This window comes from Monodelphis domestica, chromosome 8 (genome assembly GCF_027887165.1).
Source record: "Monodelphis domestica isolate mMonDom1 chromosome 8, mMonDom1.pri, whole genome shotgun sequence".
NCBI lineage: Eukaryota > Metazoa > Chordata > Mammalia > Didelphimorphia > Didelphidae > Monodelphis > Monodelphis domestica.
Genome location: NC_077234.1, coordinates 6,995,573 through 7,013,347, shown reverse-complemented (window position 1 = coordinate 7,013,347; position 17,775 = coordinate 6,995,573). Strand labels below are relative to the sequence as shown.

General features: G+C 43.9%; 1 protein-coding gene across 1 annotated transcript in view; it reads left to right on the top strand.

Moving 5' to 3' along the window:
• The window catches only part of IL1RAP (interleukin 1 receptor accessory protein), a 155,392-nt gene that overhangs the window by 42,825 nt on the left and 94,792 nt on the right, over positions 1–17,775 (top strand). The window contains 1 exon segment of the mRNA XM_007502459.2: positions 549–613. Within this exon segment, the coding sequence (XP_007502521.2) occupies positions 550–613 (64 nt within the window). The 5' untranslated portion in view covers position 549.

Below are 17,775 nucleotides of genomic sequence, written 5' to 3'. Positions count from 1 at the left end.
TAGATGGCCAAGATTGCCCTGATTCAATGATGCTTAGGTCTTGAGGGAGTTTCCTTTTCCAAAATGAACGTTAAGGACAGAGAGATAGGATGTTTTCCTTTGAAGTGGTCAGTGGGTCAGGCCTTCTGTCCTGTGATTCGTTTCCCAGAAGACCCTGGCACTGTTCCTACAGGCAGGCCACTGGAGCTGCTGAGGGGTCAAAGAGTACAGAAATTGGATTCCTGTCTCATCAACATTCCTTTCTAATGAGGAGAGGGGGGAAAGGGGGTGTTGAGCTGAAGGTCTATTCATTTCACCTTAATGTAAATGCTGTGTGATATTGGTTTCCGAAAAATTGTGGATTCAGGATTTTTAGGCACTCCATTCATCACTGCAGAAAAGTGTCTGTCTCTAGGCCATGGATGCATGTGGAAAGGAGCCAAAAAAGAATGGGAAAAAAAGGGAAAATTTCAGATTGGGCTGTCTGAAATTGGAAGGCTGAGGAGAGGGCAAAGCTTTTTAAGAAATTGAGACTAATGAGGATCTTCCTTCTCTGCTTCTATTGACAGGATGGAAGTGCTCTGGTTCCCCATCTTGTTCTTGCTTTCTGGGACCCCGCAAAGCAGTGCCTCAGGTAAGTGGCCCCTTTTTGGGCTTTTTTCCTAACACAGAGGACAACAGCCAATCCGGGACTCCTCCATAGGAAGGCCATTCTCCTGTGTGACTGTAGCATCACTTCTTTAGAGAGCCTTGATTTGTTGCAAATTCAGAGTTAATTAATCAACCAACCATTTATTTATTAAATACTTACTCTGTGCCAGGAACCCTGTTGAGTACTAATGAACCAAATTCTGGCCAGGACCAGGACAAAGTACTGGGGAATGCCAGGTTCTTCTTCCCTGACATTTTGCCTACCTTCAGTGCCTACCTGGAGTCCTGTAGGTAAACAGACATTTGAGCAGTGATAGATATTGAGAGTGCATTACAGTAAATCTGGGTGGTTCTCAATTGCTTTAACCCTGTGTGATTTAAGTGCATAGCTCTTTGAGAAGAGGCATTCTCTGTGACCCTACATCAGTGATGGTGAACCTTTTAGAGACTGAGTGTCCAAACTGCAACCCTCTTGCCATGTGAGCTCCTCACCTTAACCCAGACAGGGGAGGGAGGAAGCACTCCCATTGGAGTGCTGGGCAGAGAGACAGGTGATGTGAGAAATGTTCTCAGGTATTCATGGAGATGGGGAAGGGAGCAACCCCCTCTGGCACACACTGACAGGTTTGCCATAGATTCGCCAATATTGTCCTAGATGGTTACCAAATATCCAAGCCCTTTGGCAAAGTCTAACCTGAATCAGACCAGTCATTCCTCATTCTGAAATTTGGAAGCCCTCCTGATGGCTACCAAGAGATTAAGGCTATATCTTTACATAAGTCAGCTCATAGCCTGAGCATTAGAGGTTTTCTCCTTCCTGCATCCTTGCCCTGAGGAATCCTCTTGGGAAGCTCACCCACTAGAGAATTCACTAAGGGGGCATTTGGCTTCTACATGAGGTCGTGATGCCAGTGCTGATCGTTCTTCCAGTGGAAACAATTTCCTTCACTCTGCAGCTGATTATATCTGGAATAGCTGAGATGTCTCTGAAACACTGAGGATGGAAATAGTGATGCTATGTTATACTAATTCATTCCTAGTCATTGTCCCAAATGGAGAATGCATGAAAATCAAGGTTCCTAACTCAATCTCCTTATCGGGGCCATACCTTCTGTTGATAAAACATGTATACTACCATCCCCTTTGCCATCATCTTTCACTTTATTGTATAATCCATAATATAGGATTCTTTGCTGTTAACTCATTGGTATTCAGTCTAGCCTGTTCATAGGAGACTATAAATTCTGCTAATTGTAGCTGACTTGCCAATGACTATTGGAGCCCTTTAACCTCTCCTTCTGGGCATCTAGGAAATGATGTCTCCGTTTCATTCACTCCCTCATGGTGGCTGAAATATGGACTTGAGTTGAGCATCCTTGAAGCTGATTCCCCGCCCATTTACATGTCTTTCCCCTCCCAGACACTTGGCTCATCCTTGTGCCCCAACTGGAACAATTCCCCCTAGAAGATTTCTGCTTTGTACTCTTATCTTATTCCCTCCAGATACACATTCTTGTAGGTAAAATCTGTCTGTTAGATGTTTTGGTTATGGTGGATTCTGCAAGCAGGGGTACCTTAAGGAGGATTCCCAAATTAAAAATCCTCTGGATTGCTGGATTTTGAAAGTTTCAGGATGCCATTAGACTGAGCACTTTCTTTCCTGAATCAGGGCACAGTACTTCCACTATTTCTCATTCTCTGTAACTCTTGGCAATGTTTTCTCATCAATCCTCTCTGGATTGATGCATTGTGCTGAAAATCTTCCTTCCCTTCTTTTAGGATCTCAAGGGTGCCATTGTAACACTCAATAGATGAGTTCCCTTCTGTTGTTTTTCATTCTCACTCTAGGATGGACCCATAAAAAGAACAAATACTTAATATCATGCAGATGGAGTTTCTAGCTTTGAAAGGAAGGAACAGTCATTTGATTTCTGGCCCCTCCCCCTCCTTCCCCTTCTCTCTGTGAGGGAGAATGACCTGGATCTTCCCTGAGCTTGTGTGTCTGTCATTGACCCTCTTGTGACTATTTATAATATTAGATATTAAAGCCGTCTTGGAAATGTATGACCTAGATATGGAGGAATGCCAAGGGCTCTGTTTTCACAAAGGATCCATGTCATTTCTTACATTTGGGAATCTGATTTTTTCAGCACGGGCATTATGTGGGCAGACATAACTAAATAGACAGAAAAAGTCTGAGGGCTCAAGTGGACTCGAGCTTCAGATGACTCAGTGGTGTGTTATGGAAGCCCAAAACACTCATGTTCATCAACTAATGAATTACAAAGCATGGGTGATGACAGATGATGAATTGAGCACTATACTAGGTGCCAGGGCTCCCAAGAAAGGCAGAGAGCATGCCAGTTCTCAGAGTCCAGTAGGGGAGGGGCAGCTGGATAGCTCAGTGAATTGAAAGACAGGTCCAGAGATGGGAGGTCCTGGGTTCAAATCTGACCTCAGACACTTCCTAGCAGTGTGGCCCTGGGCAAATGTCTTGACCCCTATTGCCTAGCCCTGACCCCCCTTCTGCCTTCGAACCAATACACAGTATTGATTTCAAGATGGAAGGTAAGGTTTAGGGAAGCAGCATGTATGTGGATGATGACAGGCTTACTAGATACAGACTGAATTATATGGGAAGCGGTTGCAGCAGGGAAGGGACTAGAAGTCATTGCCAAAATAAGGAGACATTTCCTTTAGAAGGTCTGATTTAAGTTGATTCTTGAAGGGACCTAGGTAAAGCAATTCAAATCAATTTTCCGAACATTTATTAAGTGCCCACCTCATGCCCTGCACTGCTAAGCTCTGTGGATACAAAGAACAAAAGGAAACACAGTTCCTGCCCTCAGGTGACCACCTGCAACAGGATGCTTGAAAGGGTTGGGGCAACTGGAAGTTCAATTTCCGCCCTCTATAAAGGACGGATTTAGGAGGATTTGGGGACTTGTTCCTAGAGCAGGGCAGTCAGAGGGCAGAGGAGGCTGGGAGAGGTGATATCCAGGGTCAGCAAACAGGCTAATTTAGATGACTCATAAGTAGAGTGTGTAGTGAGGCAGCTGGTTGCTCAGTGGATAGAGGGCCCCCCTGGGACTCAGAAAGACCAGAATTCACATCTGGCCTCAGACACATATCAACTATATAACTCTGGGCAAGTCATTTGACCTTTCTTTGCTTTAATCCCCTGCAGAAGGAATACCACCCCATTAGTTTCTTTGCCGGGAAATCCCCATTTGGGTTCATAGAGAGGTAAACATGACAGGACAACCACAAAGAATATGTCTGGGAAGGCAAAAGAAAAAAAATAACTCGAAGAGCCAGAGAAGAACCAAAGTCAGAAAGTGAGGTCTCTGATGGAGGAGGTGATAGGGAGCCTCTGATGTTGTCTGAATGGGGGAAGGCTGGGGAGGGAGGAGGGGGAGGGTAAGGAAGAGCACTTTGGCAACTGGGTGGAGGATAGATTGAGGAAGGGAGAGAGATGATGCAGGGGCAGAGATTGGGGAAATAGTAATAAAAAGAGTGAGCAGCACAGTGGATAGAACACCAGACCTGCATTTGGGAGAACCTGGATTGAGATTTGACCTCAGACATTTCCTAGCTGTGTGATCTTGGGTAAGTCACTTAACCCCAATTGCCTAGCCCTTGTCACCCTTTCTGTCTTAGAATTGATAGTAAAACAGAAGAGAAAGAGAAAGAAAGAGAGAAAGAAAGAAAGGATGAAAGAAAAAAGAAAGGAAGGAAGGATGAAAGTAAAAAGAAAGGAAGAAAGAGAAAAAAATAGATAATTTTGCAGTAGTCTAGGGCAGGGGTTCTTTACCTTGTGGTCATAGACCCTGAAGGTATCTATGGATAGATTACAGGAGGCTCTGGAGATGGAAATGGGGAAAACACACATTTCATTCTCATTAACATCTTCCTGAAACTCCACCAGCATTTCCACTAGTTATTTACAAGGGTCCCTTGGCTTCACCAGACTGCCCCAGGGGGCCATGACCACAAAACACAGAGGCATAAAGGATACCTTGTGCTGAATTTCCTGAGATGGACTAGATGGACTAGATGGAGGAGGTGGTTGTTCTCATTTTCCTTGACTCTATCAGACCTATCACAGCTGAAGGGATCTTTTCTGGGAGGGGGAGGGGGAGAGCACCCATAGGGGTTGAGTGGGGGGAGCAGGAGTGTTCTGAGAAGGCCAACCAATGCCTCCAAGACATGGCCTCCCTCCCCACACTGCACAGGGAGGAGAAGCCAAAGGAAGGATATGGTAGATGTCTTTGATTATTTGAAACACTGTCATGTAAAGCAGGGATTAGTCTTGTTCTACTTGGCCCAGAGGGCGGAACTAACTGCAGAGTAGAGGTTGAAGTATGGCCACTTCCAGGAAGATAAATAGAAACATTCCTCTCCCAGTTAGAGGGAATCCCATTCCCCGGGCTCCCTGGGGAGGGAGTACTGGTATCCCACCACCAGACACTTCCATAGGGAAGCTGGAGGATGCCTGCTCATTGGACACCTCAGAAAGGAGATTCTCAGAGAGGTGGAGCTGGGTGGCCTCTGGAATCCCTCCCTGCTTGGATTCTGTCAGTGTCTTCTTGGCATCTCTTGTAATTAAACATAAACCAAGGCAAGTGCTGAGATGTGAAGATGGCTAGGAAAAGTAGGCTGGTTTTAGAAAGGGCACGCCATTGTTACATGGTAAATTGCACCAATGAATGAAGGAATGTGCTTCCCTTCTAGCCACCTTGTGTGGCTTCCCACAGCTCTTGTAAGAGGAGTTGGCCATCTTTCCTCCTACGGGAACCCCTTGAAGCCCCCACAACTGGGCAGCGGGTGAGCCTGACAGCTGGCTGGTGGGTAGTGATTGCTTTAGGCAACTGTATTGCTGACTTACCTTAGCCTATGGCTGGTTTCTCCGGAGACTCTTGGCGAAGCTTATGGTATTTGTCATGGAAACACCACCGGCTCCCATGAGGGGCCCACCTGCTCGCTATCCCAACTCTCTCTTCCAATTCTCCCCGCCCCACCATCTTCCCTTCCATTGCACAGAGAGGCCCAGTGCCAGTATTTGGACGACAATGAGGCTGCCAAGAAGCTAGGGACACTGGTCTCTCCTCCAATGAATGCAATCACGGGGCAGTGCTGGAAAGCGTGTTTCTTAATGAAGTTGCCTGTGGTTTGAGTGAGGAAGCCCCCCACCTCCACCCCCCTTCCTGTTGGCTTCTGGAAAGAGAGCTTTCCACCAAGAGCTGTGACTCATCTCTCCATCTTGGCCCCTGAGCATGGAGCTTCTTGAATAAGACGAGCTCTCATACCATCCTCATTGAGTCACCCCACAAGCAGGAAATGTGTGGTAATCCCCGAAGCCCATCTGGCAAGGATTCAGTTGAGATAGTTATGAAGAGGTGAATTGTGTCTGCCACTGGGAGGAGGGAAAAAGAGAAGCTTTGTTGCTGAACATAGAGTCGAAAGGGGAACTTGGTGACTGGGGCGTGGGGGATGTGGGAGAACATAACTGCCTGTCTCCAGGCATCACCAGATCTCTGTATAACACGAAGGTCCTGGAGAGCCCTCCTGACAGTCTCTTAGTCAGTCTTGTACCACTGACCCACCTCCTGAGGAAGAGGCTGACCATTCAAGGAGAATCTCAGCCCGGAAGTAGAGAACTAACAATTAGAGTCAAAAGGGATTTGGCTTTGAGATCGTCGAGCCCCAAGTTTTCCTCTTACAGATGAGAAAACTGAGGCCCAGAGAAGCAAAGCAATTAACCCCAAAGTCTAGAGATAGTGAGCATCGGCAGTGGCAGCAGCAGCAGCAGCAGCAGCATGGGAATAGAGGCGGGTGTCTGATGCCTAAAGTGATGCTCTGGCCAATAATAAAACCAACGATACTAGAGAGCGAATCGAATACTGTTAGTTTCAATTACCATCAGTTTATCCATGTTCACTATTGTTCTCGGAAAAGGTTCCATAGAAGAGTGATAACAGGGCAGGCAGTGACCTGTCCCAGGCTGCCTTTTGTATCTGAGCTTCATTGACCTCCATGAGAAGGATGAGAATAAGAGCAAAGTCCTCGTGGAGCTTTAAGTTCTCCAAAGTACTCTCCATACTTGATCCCATCAGAAATCAAACACACGGTGCCTCCAAAGGGCTGGGAAGTAGCTTCTTTTCCATTGTGTGGATCAACAGATTAAAGGAATATAATCCCCTGATTTGGAGGATCCAGATCTAAAGCTGGAAGGAAATGGAAGCCATTTATTACAATCTCCCACATTTTTTTTTCAGAAAAAAAAAACTGAGGAAATGTGAGATTAAGTGATGTCCATGGTCCCAGTTATCAAGTATCAGAAGCAGACTAGGAACACAAGTCTTCTTGATTAAAAGTTCAGCCTTCAGGCCACTTTTTCTTTTATGATCTAAAAATCCTTCCCTTCCATCTTAGAGTCAATATTGTATATTGGTTCCAAGGTAGAAGAGAGAGGTAAGGACTAGAAAATGAGAGTTAAGTGACTTGCTAAAGGTCAAACAGCTAGAGAGGGTCTGAAGCTTGATTTGAACCCAGGACCCCTCCCCCCCCCATCTCTAGGCCTGACTCTCCATCCACTGAGCCACCTTACTACCCTGCTGCCCACCATTTTTTAAAAAAATTCTTACCTTCTGCCTTAGAATCAATACTGTGTATTGGTTCCAAGGCAGAAGAGCAGTAAGGGCTAGGCAATGGGGGTCAAGGGACTTGCCCAGGGTCACCCAGCTAGAAAGTGTCTGAGGTCAGATTTGATCCTAGGACCTCCCATCTCTGCTTACCACAATGCCCCACTACCCACTACTTCCTGATGACTTACTTCAGCCCCCTTCAGTGTATTCAGGTTGCAAAGATTTTCAGCTCCCCCGAAAGGAGCTCTTCTCGGTGCCAGTGCCGTGCCATTGTTCAGATTTTCCCCAGGAGAGGGATTTGTCTTCTTGTTCAGCACAAGTGATGGATGATGCATGGGCTGTCTCCATCTTGCCTTCTGAAAGTGACTCGGAGGTGAAGCTAACAAAAAGAAGCAGGCTCCCGGACTGGACATTAAAGAAAACCTCTCCAGACCCTCCCAGGAGGGTTTCATGTTCTTTCTAAAGGCTCATCCCCTTCACTCCTTTCTAACAACACTTTTCCTTCTTCACGGAAGGTGGAAATATTTTCTGAAACCATCTCCATCACTCTAGAACTTCTGGTTGGACAAGACCAGGTTCCCATGTGTGTGTGTGTGTGTGTGTGTGTGTGTGTGTGTGTGTGTGTGTGTGTGTGTGTGCATGCCCACGTGTGCGTGTGTGTGCATACACAATACAGCACAATCACAGATGGATGCTGTGAAATTCTCTTCTTTTGGACTAGTCATTTCTGTCTTCTTGTCTGTTTCCCTGACAGCATGTCAGGATGCTGAAGTATTGCTTATCCAACCTGGCTGCACAGCGGTAACAGATATGCGAATCTTCATTCTCCAGTCTGAGAAGGAAACACTCCTGCACACACAGTCCCACCTGCCTTCCATTCAGGCTTTAAAAATACTGATTTTTATTCTCTTCCCAGAAAGACTTGCCCAATGAACTCAGTAACATAGTAGCGGTGGGGCCCAGAGCTGGAACAAAGGATTGTGGTGCCCAGGGCCGGCGCCCAGGACAAGCCTCCGGAAAGCTCTACCTCAATGCTGGTCCCCTCCCTGCATTTGCTATTTCTGTCCTTTTAGGTATTTGAGAAACATGCAGAGAAGGGTTTTTGGCCATTGTCTTGCTATGGCTCACATAGGCCATTCCTGGGGTCTGGAACACTCTCCTCCTTTGACTCTCTAGTTTCTTTCAAGCCTCAGCTCATTCTCCCTTTTACAGACATCTGCATCCCCACATTGGACTGGAATTCTGTCCTTAGTTATCTCAGACATAGTCTAGAGAGTCATACACAAACATGTCCACATGTGTAGATGCATGAATATATAGCCATGTACAGAGGCATGTAAACACACATGCATGGATTCTATATCATAGTGATGATATGAAACTTCTATATGGGTATATGTGAGTATATGTGTTATACACATAGGCATGTGCAATTAGACATTTCTGTGTGCAGCCATGCTCATATATGTATGGCATGTTTATGCCCACATTAACCCACACATGTTACAGGTTCATATACAAATAGTGTATCTATGCATGCACAAGGGGGCATGAATATACAGCCATGTGCACATGCATATAGATAGGTGTGTGTGCACTATATATATCGAGCACTCCCCCCCTGTAGGTATACCTCCAGGCCTGGGTGAGTGCTGTTGATAAGTGTACGCAGAATCGTATCTATGTATCTCTACATGGCAATGTATACATGGACCTATCTCTATCTGACAATCAATCTCTCTATATAATCATCTATTTATCAATCAGTCAGTGTATCAGTTTGATCTATAATTGTATCTATCATTTATGAATCCATGGAACTGTCAACCTATCTATGTATCTATTTTGCTATCTATCTCTGTATCAGTCAATCTATCTTTGTTTCAGTTTATCTATGTATCTATCAGCTTATCTTTCTACTTATCTATGTAGCACTCAATCCAGCTATGTGTCTCTTATCTTTGTATCTCTGTCTCTGTCTCTATCTGTCTCTGTCTGTCTCTGTCTCTGTTTCACTCTATTCCATTCCATTCCATTCTATTCATTCCATTCCATTCTATTCATTCCATTCCATTCTATCCATTCCATTCCATTCCGTTCCATTCCATTCCATTCCATTCCATTCCATTCCATTCTATTCTATTCTATTCTATTCTATTCTATTCTATTCTATTCTATTCTATTCTATTCTATTCTATTCTGTTCTGTTCTGTTCTGTTCTGTTCTGTTCTGTTCTGTTCTGTTCTGTTCTATTCTATTCTATTCTATTCTATTCTATTCTATTCTATTCTATTCTATTCTATTCTATTCTATTCTGTTCTGTTCTGTTCTGTTCTGTTCTGTTCTGTTCTGTTTTATTTTATTCTGTTCTGTTCTGTTCTATTCTATTCTATTCTATTCTATTCTATTCTATTCTATTCTATTCTATTCTATTCTATTCTATTCTATTCTATTCATCTCCCCCAGCCAGATGCAAAGCTTCTTGAGGACAAGGACTATTTAATTTTTGCCTCAGTCTTTGTAACCATCATGCCTAGGGTAGGGGCTGGTATATAATAAATGCTTAATAAATTCAAGTTGATTTCTTATAAGTGAATCCCACTGTAGAAGGACCATGGGAGTAGTTAGTAGATTGAAAGCTCCTGTGCAAAGACTCTGTTAAAGGAACTTATTTGGTTCATGAATTATAGCAAAATGGTATGGCAAATTAGTTAGTGTGATGACCTACTCCTGAATTTGGAGTTAGAGGAACTGAGTTCAAATGAAGACTTGACTGCTTTTGTGAGTGTGTGATATTGGGCAACTCACTTAAACCTTCCTGAGGTTCCCCATCTATAAAGTTAGTGGTTTGAACTGGGTGATCACTAAGGTTTCTTCCATTCCCAGTCTCTGACTGAGTTACTAGACAAAGAAAGGAGGGATAGATCAGGCTTTGGGAGTGATTTGATTTCCAGTCCTTTCTACAACACAGATTATCTGTGGGGCTCTGGAATAGTCCTTTTTTCCTTCTGAATCTCAGTCCCTTTATGGGAAAAAATGAAGGGAAAGTTATCTCCTTGGTTGGTTTGGGGGTTCAGAGGAGCTGATGAAGTATCCCTCTTTATGGACTTTCAATTGAACTATAGATGCTGGTAATTGCCCAGGCATTCCAGTGGTGCCTGGCACCTTAGTAAATGCCTGTTGTTGGATTCATTCTGTAAATAATTATTCTTCTGAAGGGTCCTTTATCCCTTTCCCTCAGTTTCCCAATTTCTTGCTCATGTATTTCCCCCAGTCCTGGCTAGTTTGTAACGTGCCCTGCCATTCAATCAGGACAGGCCTGTGGGGCCATCAGGTGTTGTTAGGGAAGCACATTTGGTGTCTTATTGCTGGTGATCATCCTTACAGCACTGAAAGTATTTCTCGCTCCGCACGGTGCTCAGATGCATGGGAGGCCCGATGCTCTTGACGCTGTCTCTCCATATACATGGGGGCAGGTCATGCCCTTTCTTAAGTGTCATTATGCCCCAGGCACTGTTCCAGGCACTTGGGCTGTTGAGACCTTAAGAGGTCTCTGCCAACCTGTGATGTCTTTTTTCCTGGGAAACAAAATAACTTGTATGCAAAGAAGTGAATAGAAAGAATGGACTAAGCAAACAAGAGTCCATTTCCCAAAGGAGAGAGAACCAACAACTTGGTGGGAGGGGGCTAGGAGGAGACAAGAAAGGCCTGGGAGAGGCCTTGTCTGTCACCTGAGATGTACTTGGAAGGAAGCTGTGCTTTCTAAGAGGCAGCGGTGAGTGGGGAGAGCATTCCTCATCTGCTTGAACACCCACGCAAAATAATAAATGCACCTCCTGCTATGGCACATGCTGGACACACTGTGCAGGGCAGATGGATTAGAACAGACAGTGTAGGGAAGGACCCACACTGAAGCCAGACCATGGGGGCCCTGACCTGGCCTCCAATGGATTGTACATTTTCTCCTAAAATGAGAGGGGCCAAATGGAGGTGTTTGTTTGCTTGTGGTTTGCTAAAGAAGTGAGATGGTCAGAGCTGTACTTTGAGAGGATCTGATTGGCAGCTGTCTAGAGGACTGATTGGAGGGGGAGAGGCTGGAGGAAGGGCCTCTATGAGACTGTTTCAGTGATCCAAAGGAGAAATCCCTATCTCTGAAGATGGGACAGTAATCCTGAAATGTGAAGAGGATGTTCAATGTCATGCACTTAAATGAGCACTAGTTCTGGAATTGGAGGATGGTTGCATATCCCACCTCACCTGCCTGACCCTGGGTGCATCACTCAGTTTCCTCCCTTGTAAAACAAAGAGGTTGGAATCCCTGGCTTCTGAGGTCCTTCTCATCTCCCGATTCCTGCTCCTTTGCTTCCTTGTCAAAGAATATTTCTTCTGGGTGACTGCTTCTCTTTTTAGAATTCCTTTTTTGTCCAGCTTCTAAATGGAAATGTAATGAATTTTATGGTTCATTTGGTCATCACGTCTTCAGCTTTGGGAGGAGGAGTCCCATCTGGTGGCTGCCCTCTCTGCCTCCATTTGTTTTCAAGCTTCCTTGGTACCGCAAGTCCTATCCCCACTGCCCCTGTCTGGTCATCCTGAGCACGTCTGTACTTCAATATATTTCAGCCAGATACGACTAACCTGGGCACTTTGGGGAAGCTTTGGAGAGCCCTAATTCCATTTTATTCAAAGATATAAAGGGCATCGAAATGGCAGCATGTCCCATTGTCCTTTAGGTGCTGCTTTTTGACAAAAAAAGAAAAGAAAAGGAAAGAAACCCTAACAATAATCGCCTAAGCCTTCTTTGAGCTGCCAACTTCAGTTTCACCCTTTGCTTGGGACACTCACCTGAGTGCCTCATGATTGCGCAGATGTGATCCTGGGTTCAGCAAAGTTATTCTCTCAGCTTCCTTGAGCTGGAATGCTCAAGGCTAGTAAGGGATGACAATCCCAGTGACTAGCTCTTCTCTGTCAGGCCGCACAGTGAGATGAGGAGAGAGAGGGAGAGAGAGCAGTCCATCATCCACAAGGCTCCAGCTGATGAGCTGTCTAGGCACAACGGGGACCTAGCATGTCCACACACTGGTTCTCTCGAGCCAGTGGAATTGCTTTTTTCTGTCGCAGATGATGTCCAGCTTTCTGGGGCCCAGATCACCGAGCTAGATTTTAAATGGGTATAATCAACCATCTTCATTCTATTGGCTTCCACTTTAATGATTTGTGTATGTACTTGAAAGGTGGCATTAGCTCTCAGGCCTGCCTAATAACACAATCAATGGGGGGAAGAGACCACTTCTTGAATATTGTTGTGTTTAATAAAAGAAAATGGATGTCTTCCCAAGGGAGAAAAATGGCACCTGTGGTTGCGGGTGGAGGAAGCTCAGGTTGAGAATTCCTGTTACCGTTAGTTTCACCTTTATTTCTGCTCCCCCCCAAAAAATACTTATTTCCCATATTAAAAGGAGAATTCCAAACACATGGCTTCTGCTTTGCTAGTGTTCAGTGAGCCCCATGCTCCCAGGCAGATTTTTAAGCAATTTAAAGTTAACGCTTCACACACACACACACACACACACACACACACACTCACACACACACACACACACACACACACACACACACACACACACACACATACCATTTGCCATGAGCTAACTGGCTTGATAGATGGAAGAATGAATGAATGCCCCCCCCCCCATCCCCATCCTAATGATCCTAGGGTGATTCTTGTTTGAAGTCTTGGCTTTCTTTTTAGTTTCACATTAGCTAACCTAACCTAACAGAGGAAGAAGAGGCCGGCATAGAGGGACATTTCCTAAGTGACCCAGAAACTGTAATCGATAAGAAGCCTTTACAAGTATTGACCTGGTCAACGTTTCCTTCCAATTCAAGATGCATTTGTTTGTTGTTCAGCTGTTTAGTCTGTCCACCTCTTTTGGGCACTATTTGGGGTTTTCCCGGCAAGGGTACTGGAGTAGCTTACCGTTTCTTTCTTCAGTTCATTTTGTAGGTGAAGAAACTGAGGGCAAAAAGGTCACACAGCTAACACGTGGCTAGGGCTGAAGTCGAACTTGGGTCTTCCTGACTCCAGGCCCAGCATTCTATCCATTGCACCACCTAGCTGCCTAGCACTTGTTTAGTGCCTGGGAAGCATCAGGTAGTAAGAGAGGAAGCAGGGCGTGATGCTTAGAGGACTAGCCTTGGAGTCAGGAAAATGTGACTTCAAGTCCTGCCTCTGCCATTTCTTGGCAGTATGACTTTTGGCAAGTCACTTAACTTCTGAGAGCCCCAGACAAGTGTCTAAGACAATTCATTGCAGAGAATGGGCTGGTGGGAGGCGGCAGAGGGAGTTTTCTTAATGTGAGTTCCCCATACAATGCCATCATAGGAACGATTCCCTTTTCACCTCCCAGAAAAGAAAGAGGCGAAAGGAGACAAAAGAGGAAAAAGGACAAAGAAATAGGTAAAGAATAGTGCGACGTACTCTGTTAGGCAGAAGAGAGAAAAACCAAGATGAGTGCCCTTGCTCTCATGGGGCTTATTCTGTAGAAGAAACACCATACATGTTAAAAACACCAGGCCTCATGCAAAGAAGATACAAGATAATGTTTAGGAGGAAAATCACTAGTAGACAGCCATAGGGAAATGGTCCCCCAAATCAGATGATCTACACTAAAGTACTCCAATTGTGCTCACGCCACTGAGACCATCTTTCCGGGTGTTGTGAATTTGTTTATACACGATAGGGGCAGGGGATTGACCCCTCTAGGAAATAAAGAAATTGTTCCTTATAGTATTCAGTTAATCTTAGAAAGAAATCTTGATTTTGTCTTTCAATGTTTTCTAACACATTTCTGTATTTAAAAGATTTATCGATGGGCTGGTCTTCTTGTGGATGAACCCTAGAACTAAGCCAACCTCAGATATTCTGGGAAGGGAGTAGGGGAGAGGGAGGGAGGCCAAAGGAAGAAGAAGAGAGAGGGATGGGGGGTACAAGGAAAGAGGGAGAGAGATTGATCCTCTAGCTGGTGGCATGTAGCATACCAAGGTTATTGGGCTGAAGCTCTCCAAGATTGGACCTGCTATATTGCCAAGAGTAATAGATTCTAGGAAGACACTTGACATTGGCTTACTACAGTAATGCCAGCAATGAGACTGAAATGTAACAGTCAATATCCATCAACTGACTTCTTCACAAAGAATGTGGTTTCCAATGGGCTCTACTTCAGGCTGGGAAGGGACAGTATCCCCAGTCAGTGGACTGACAGTTCACTATTAGCAATGGCCTGCAAGATCTCTTGAAAGGTTGAGATGCAAAGTTGGGTCTACAGAGGCCACAACTTGGAGTCAGCTTTGGTGTCTGCCTTGGATTTCATAGGCCATTTTATAGGATTTCATTTGGTCAATCCTAGGAATAGCAAGACTGTATAGGCAATCAAGAGACAGGCCATGGTTGATGTGTAGTCATGGACTAATGACTTTCAGCCTCAGTTTCCTCTTTTATAAATGAGGGGTAGGGTAAGCTGACTGCTGAATACATTTGTGGTTCTGAATCTTTGTTCTAAATTTTATATTTTTCTCAGGCAACTAGTACTTATGCAACTTGAAATATGTCAAGAGACTGAATGTTGTGGTAGAGGATCAGTTTATTAATTAGGTTACCATATAATCAATAGATTGTTAGGTCAGTGGCCCCCTCCATGATCCAAGACCCTCAAGACTCCCAAAGTGGAGTGTTTGGGGAGCTCATTAGTCAGTCCTCCCCTAGGACATCTCTCATTGGTAAATAGCTAATTAAGAGGTTGTCCTCAAACTCTTACCCCTGTCCAACAGTCAGAAGTGATGGGGACTCCATTGACAAGAAGAGAATGATCATCTCTTTACCACCTTGGAATTTCCAAGAATAAATAAAATGCAAAGTCAGGTCCTCGTGGGAGGCCTTCCAATGATCATTATTAAAAAGAACTGGTCACACTTACTATTAGGTACTATGTGCCAGGTATTGGGTTCAATATGAGGGGCACAAACAAAAAACAAAAGGGTCCCTCTGCCAAAGGGGGACAGACTGTTCGAATGGGACAGACCACATGCAAACAACTACGGACAAACAAAATATCAATGGGCCTCACTGGCGTTTATGTCTGGGAAAGGCCCTCAGATTAAAGAGGACTGGCAAAGACTTCTCGAAGGAACCTCCTTGAAAGGACTTTAGTTGAGACTTGAAAAAAACAGGGAAGCCAGGACAATGGGGCCAACCAGGGAAAATGGCCAGACTGGAGAGGGAATTGCAAGTTTGAGGAATAGCAAAGAGGCCAACTTCTGTGCATTTCAGAGATGATGCAGGAGGCAGGGAGTAAGGCATAAAAAGAATGGAAAAGTTTCTTACGGATTTTGACTGTCAAACAAAGGATTCTACATTTGGGGTCACAGGAGTTTATTTAATGGAGATGGGGAATGCCATTCTCAGATCTATGTTTTATAAAGATCACTTTGACAGTTGATTAGAGGATAGAATGGAATGACTGTACCAGGAAGACCAACTAGCAGCTTAGTCCAGGTGATGAGGCACTGCATTACGGTGGTGGCAATGTGAGAAAATGGGGCATATTTGAAGGATGTTGTAAAGGAAGAAACAGGAAGACTTACCAACTGATCAGATATTGGGGATGACACTTAGGTTGTAAGTCTCTATGACTAGGAAGAGGGTAATTTGTCAATAGTAATAGGGTTCATTGGCCATTGGGAAAGGGAAGGGAAATAAGTGTTTATATAATGCCTACTCTGTGTCAGTCATTCTGCTAAATGCTTTTTACATATATTATTTCATTTTATCCTCACAACATCTCAGGAAAGGAAGTGCTATTATCATTTCCATTTTAAAGTTGGGGAAACTGAGGTAAACAGGTTAAGTGACTTGCTCAGAGTCACACATCTAATTAAGGGTCTGGCCAGATTTGAACTGATGTGTTCCTGACTCCAGATCTAGAGCTCTATCCATTGCATCCCTTGAAATGCTGATTTTTAGATGTCTATGGAACTGTTCAAGATGTCTAACTGGATGTAGAAATAAAAAAAAATTGGAGACTAAGAGAGAGGTTCAGGGTGGATAATCATTTCCATAGATGACAGTTTTTGCCATAAAATTCACCCTTAAAAAAAGAAACCCATAGGAGGTGATCTCCATCAATTGAATGACAATATTTATGTTCTGGTTGATACTTGGTCAAGTTTAAAAATAAAGATGGAGGTGGAGGAGAGCCAAAGGGAGGACAGTAGGAGTGTTACATGCTGACGTGATTCTATTCCTCTCTTTATCTTGCTTTGTCAGTCAAAACTCGATTTTGTTGAAGCTATCAATGATCAATGAAGCCTTAAGTGGATTTAAGACAGAACCCTCTGGGTGTTTGTATTCTCCAAGAGATAGTTTCTTTACTCAAGTGGATCTATCACTAGAAAATGTTTGGAGGAATGCTTTCTGAGCAAAGGAAGGCCACCCCCTCCCCCAAGGAATAGGGTGCTTAGAGGGCTGACAAGCCTCTCCTGGCATTTTAAGTCAAAGAGAACCTAATACATGGCTACAGGTTTCCTTAGTGGTCTATAGTATTACACCAAGCAGGGAGCATTCCTCACCTCATTACACTTTTACTCTCAGAGAAGACATAACCAGAGAATGAAGCCTAGTTTGACAAAGAAGAGCAATGGTGGCTGTACAGAGGGGAGCATCTTTTGAATTTAAATTTGGAAATGGTGTGTGTTGGATCAGCATCCTTTCTTAAGCAACTATCATAAGAAAAGAAATGGAAAATAAGAACAGTTGAAGAGTCATTTAGTCTCTTTGAGAATCAGTTTCCTAATCTGTAAAATGAGAGAATTAAACAAATGTCCCTGAGGGACCTTTTTACTTGTAGCTTTATTCTCCTATGATCCTATGGCATTCGGTTAGGAGAGATGAAGATGTCTGTCTCAGATACTTAATGGAGATAGGACCAAGGGAAAGTCATGTAACATCGCTGAACCGTAGTGTCTTCATAAGTGAAATGGACATAGTAGTTCATGAAGGTATTTTAAGGATCACATGAGATTAAATATGCAAATCAGTTATCATTATTATGTTACCTCAGAGGATCCTTCCAACTCAAACTTCTTGTCACTTTGATGAAACAAACTCTGTTATCCCATCTTCAATAATCAAATTGCTCTATTACATGATACATCTTCCCATCTATAACAGAGTAATAATTAATTTCTTAATGAGGACCTCAAGGCATTATAGAAGCCCAAAATGTCTTCTAAATTATCCAAAGGAGATCAGAGTACTTTCAGGATGTTTTTTTGGTTTTAAATTATTATATATTATTATCATTTTTTTTAAATTGTTCAGCTAAGTGGGCTCTGTTCTTAACAACTCTGTATCAGCCAGAATATCCTATTCCTTGAACAGAGTAGATAATTTGAAGTTTGCTGGGCATAATTAGTGATGGAGACCATAAAGTCCCTTTCATTT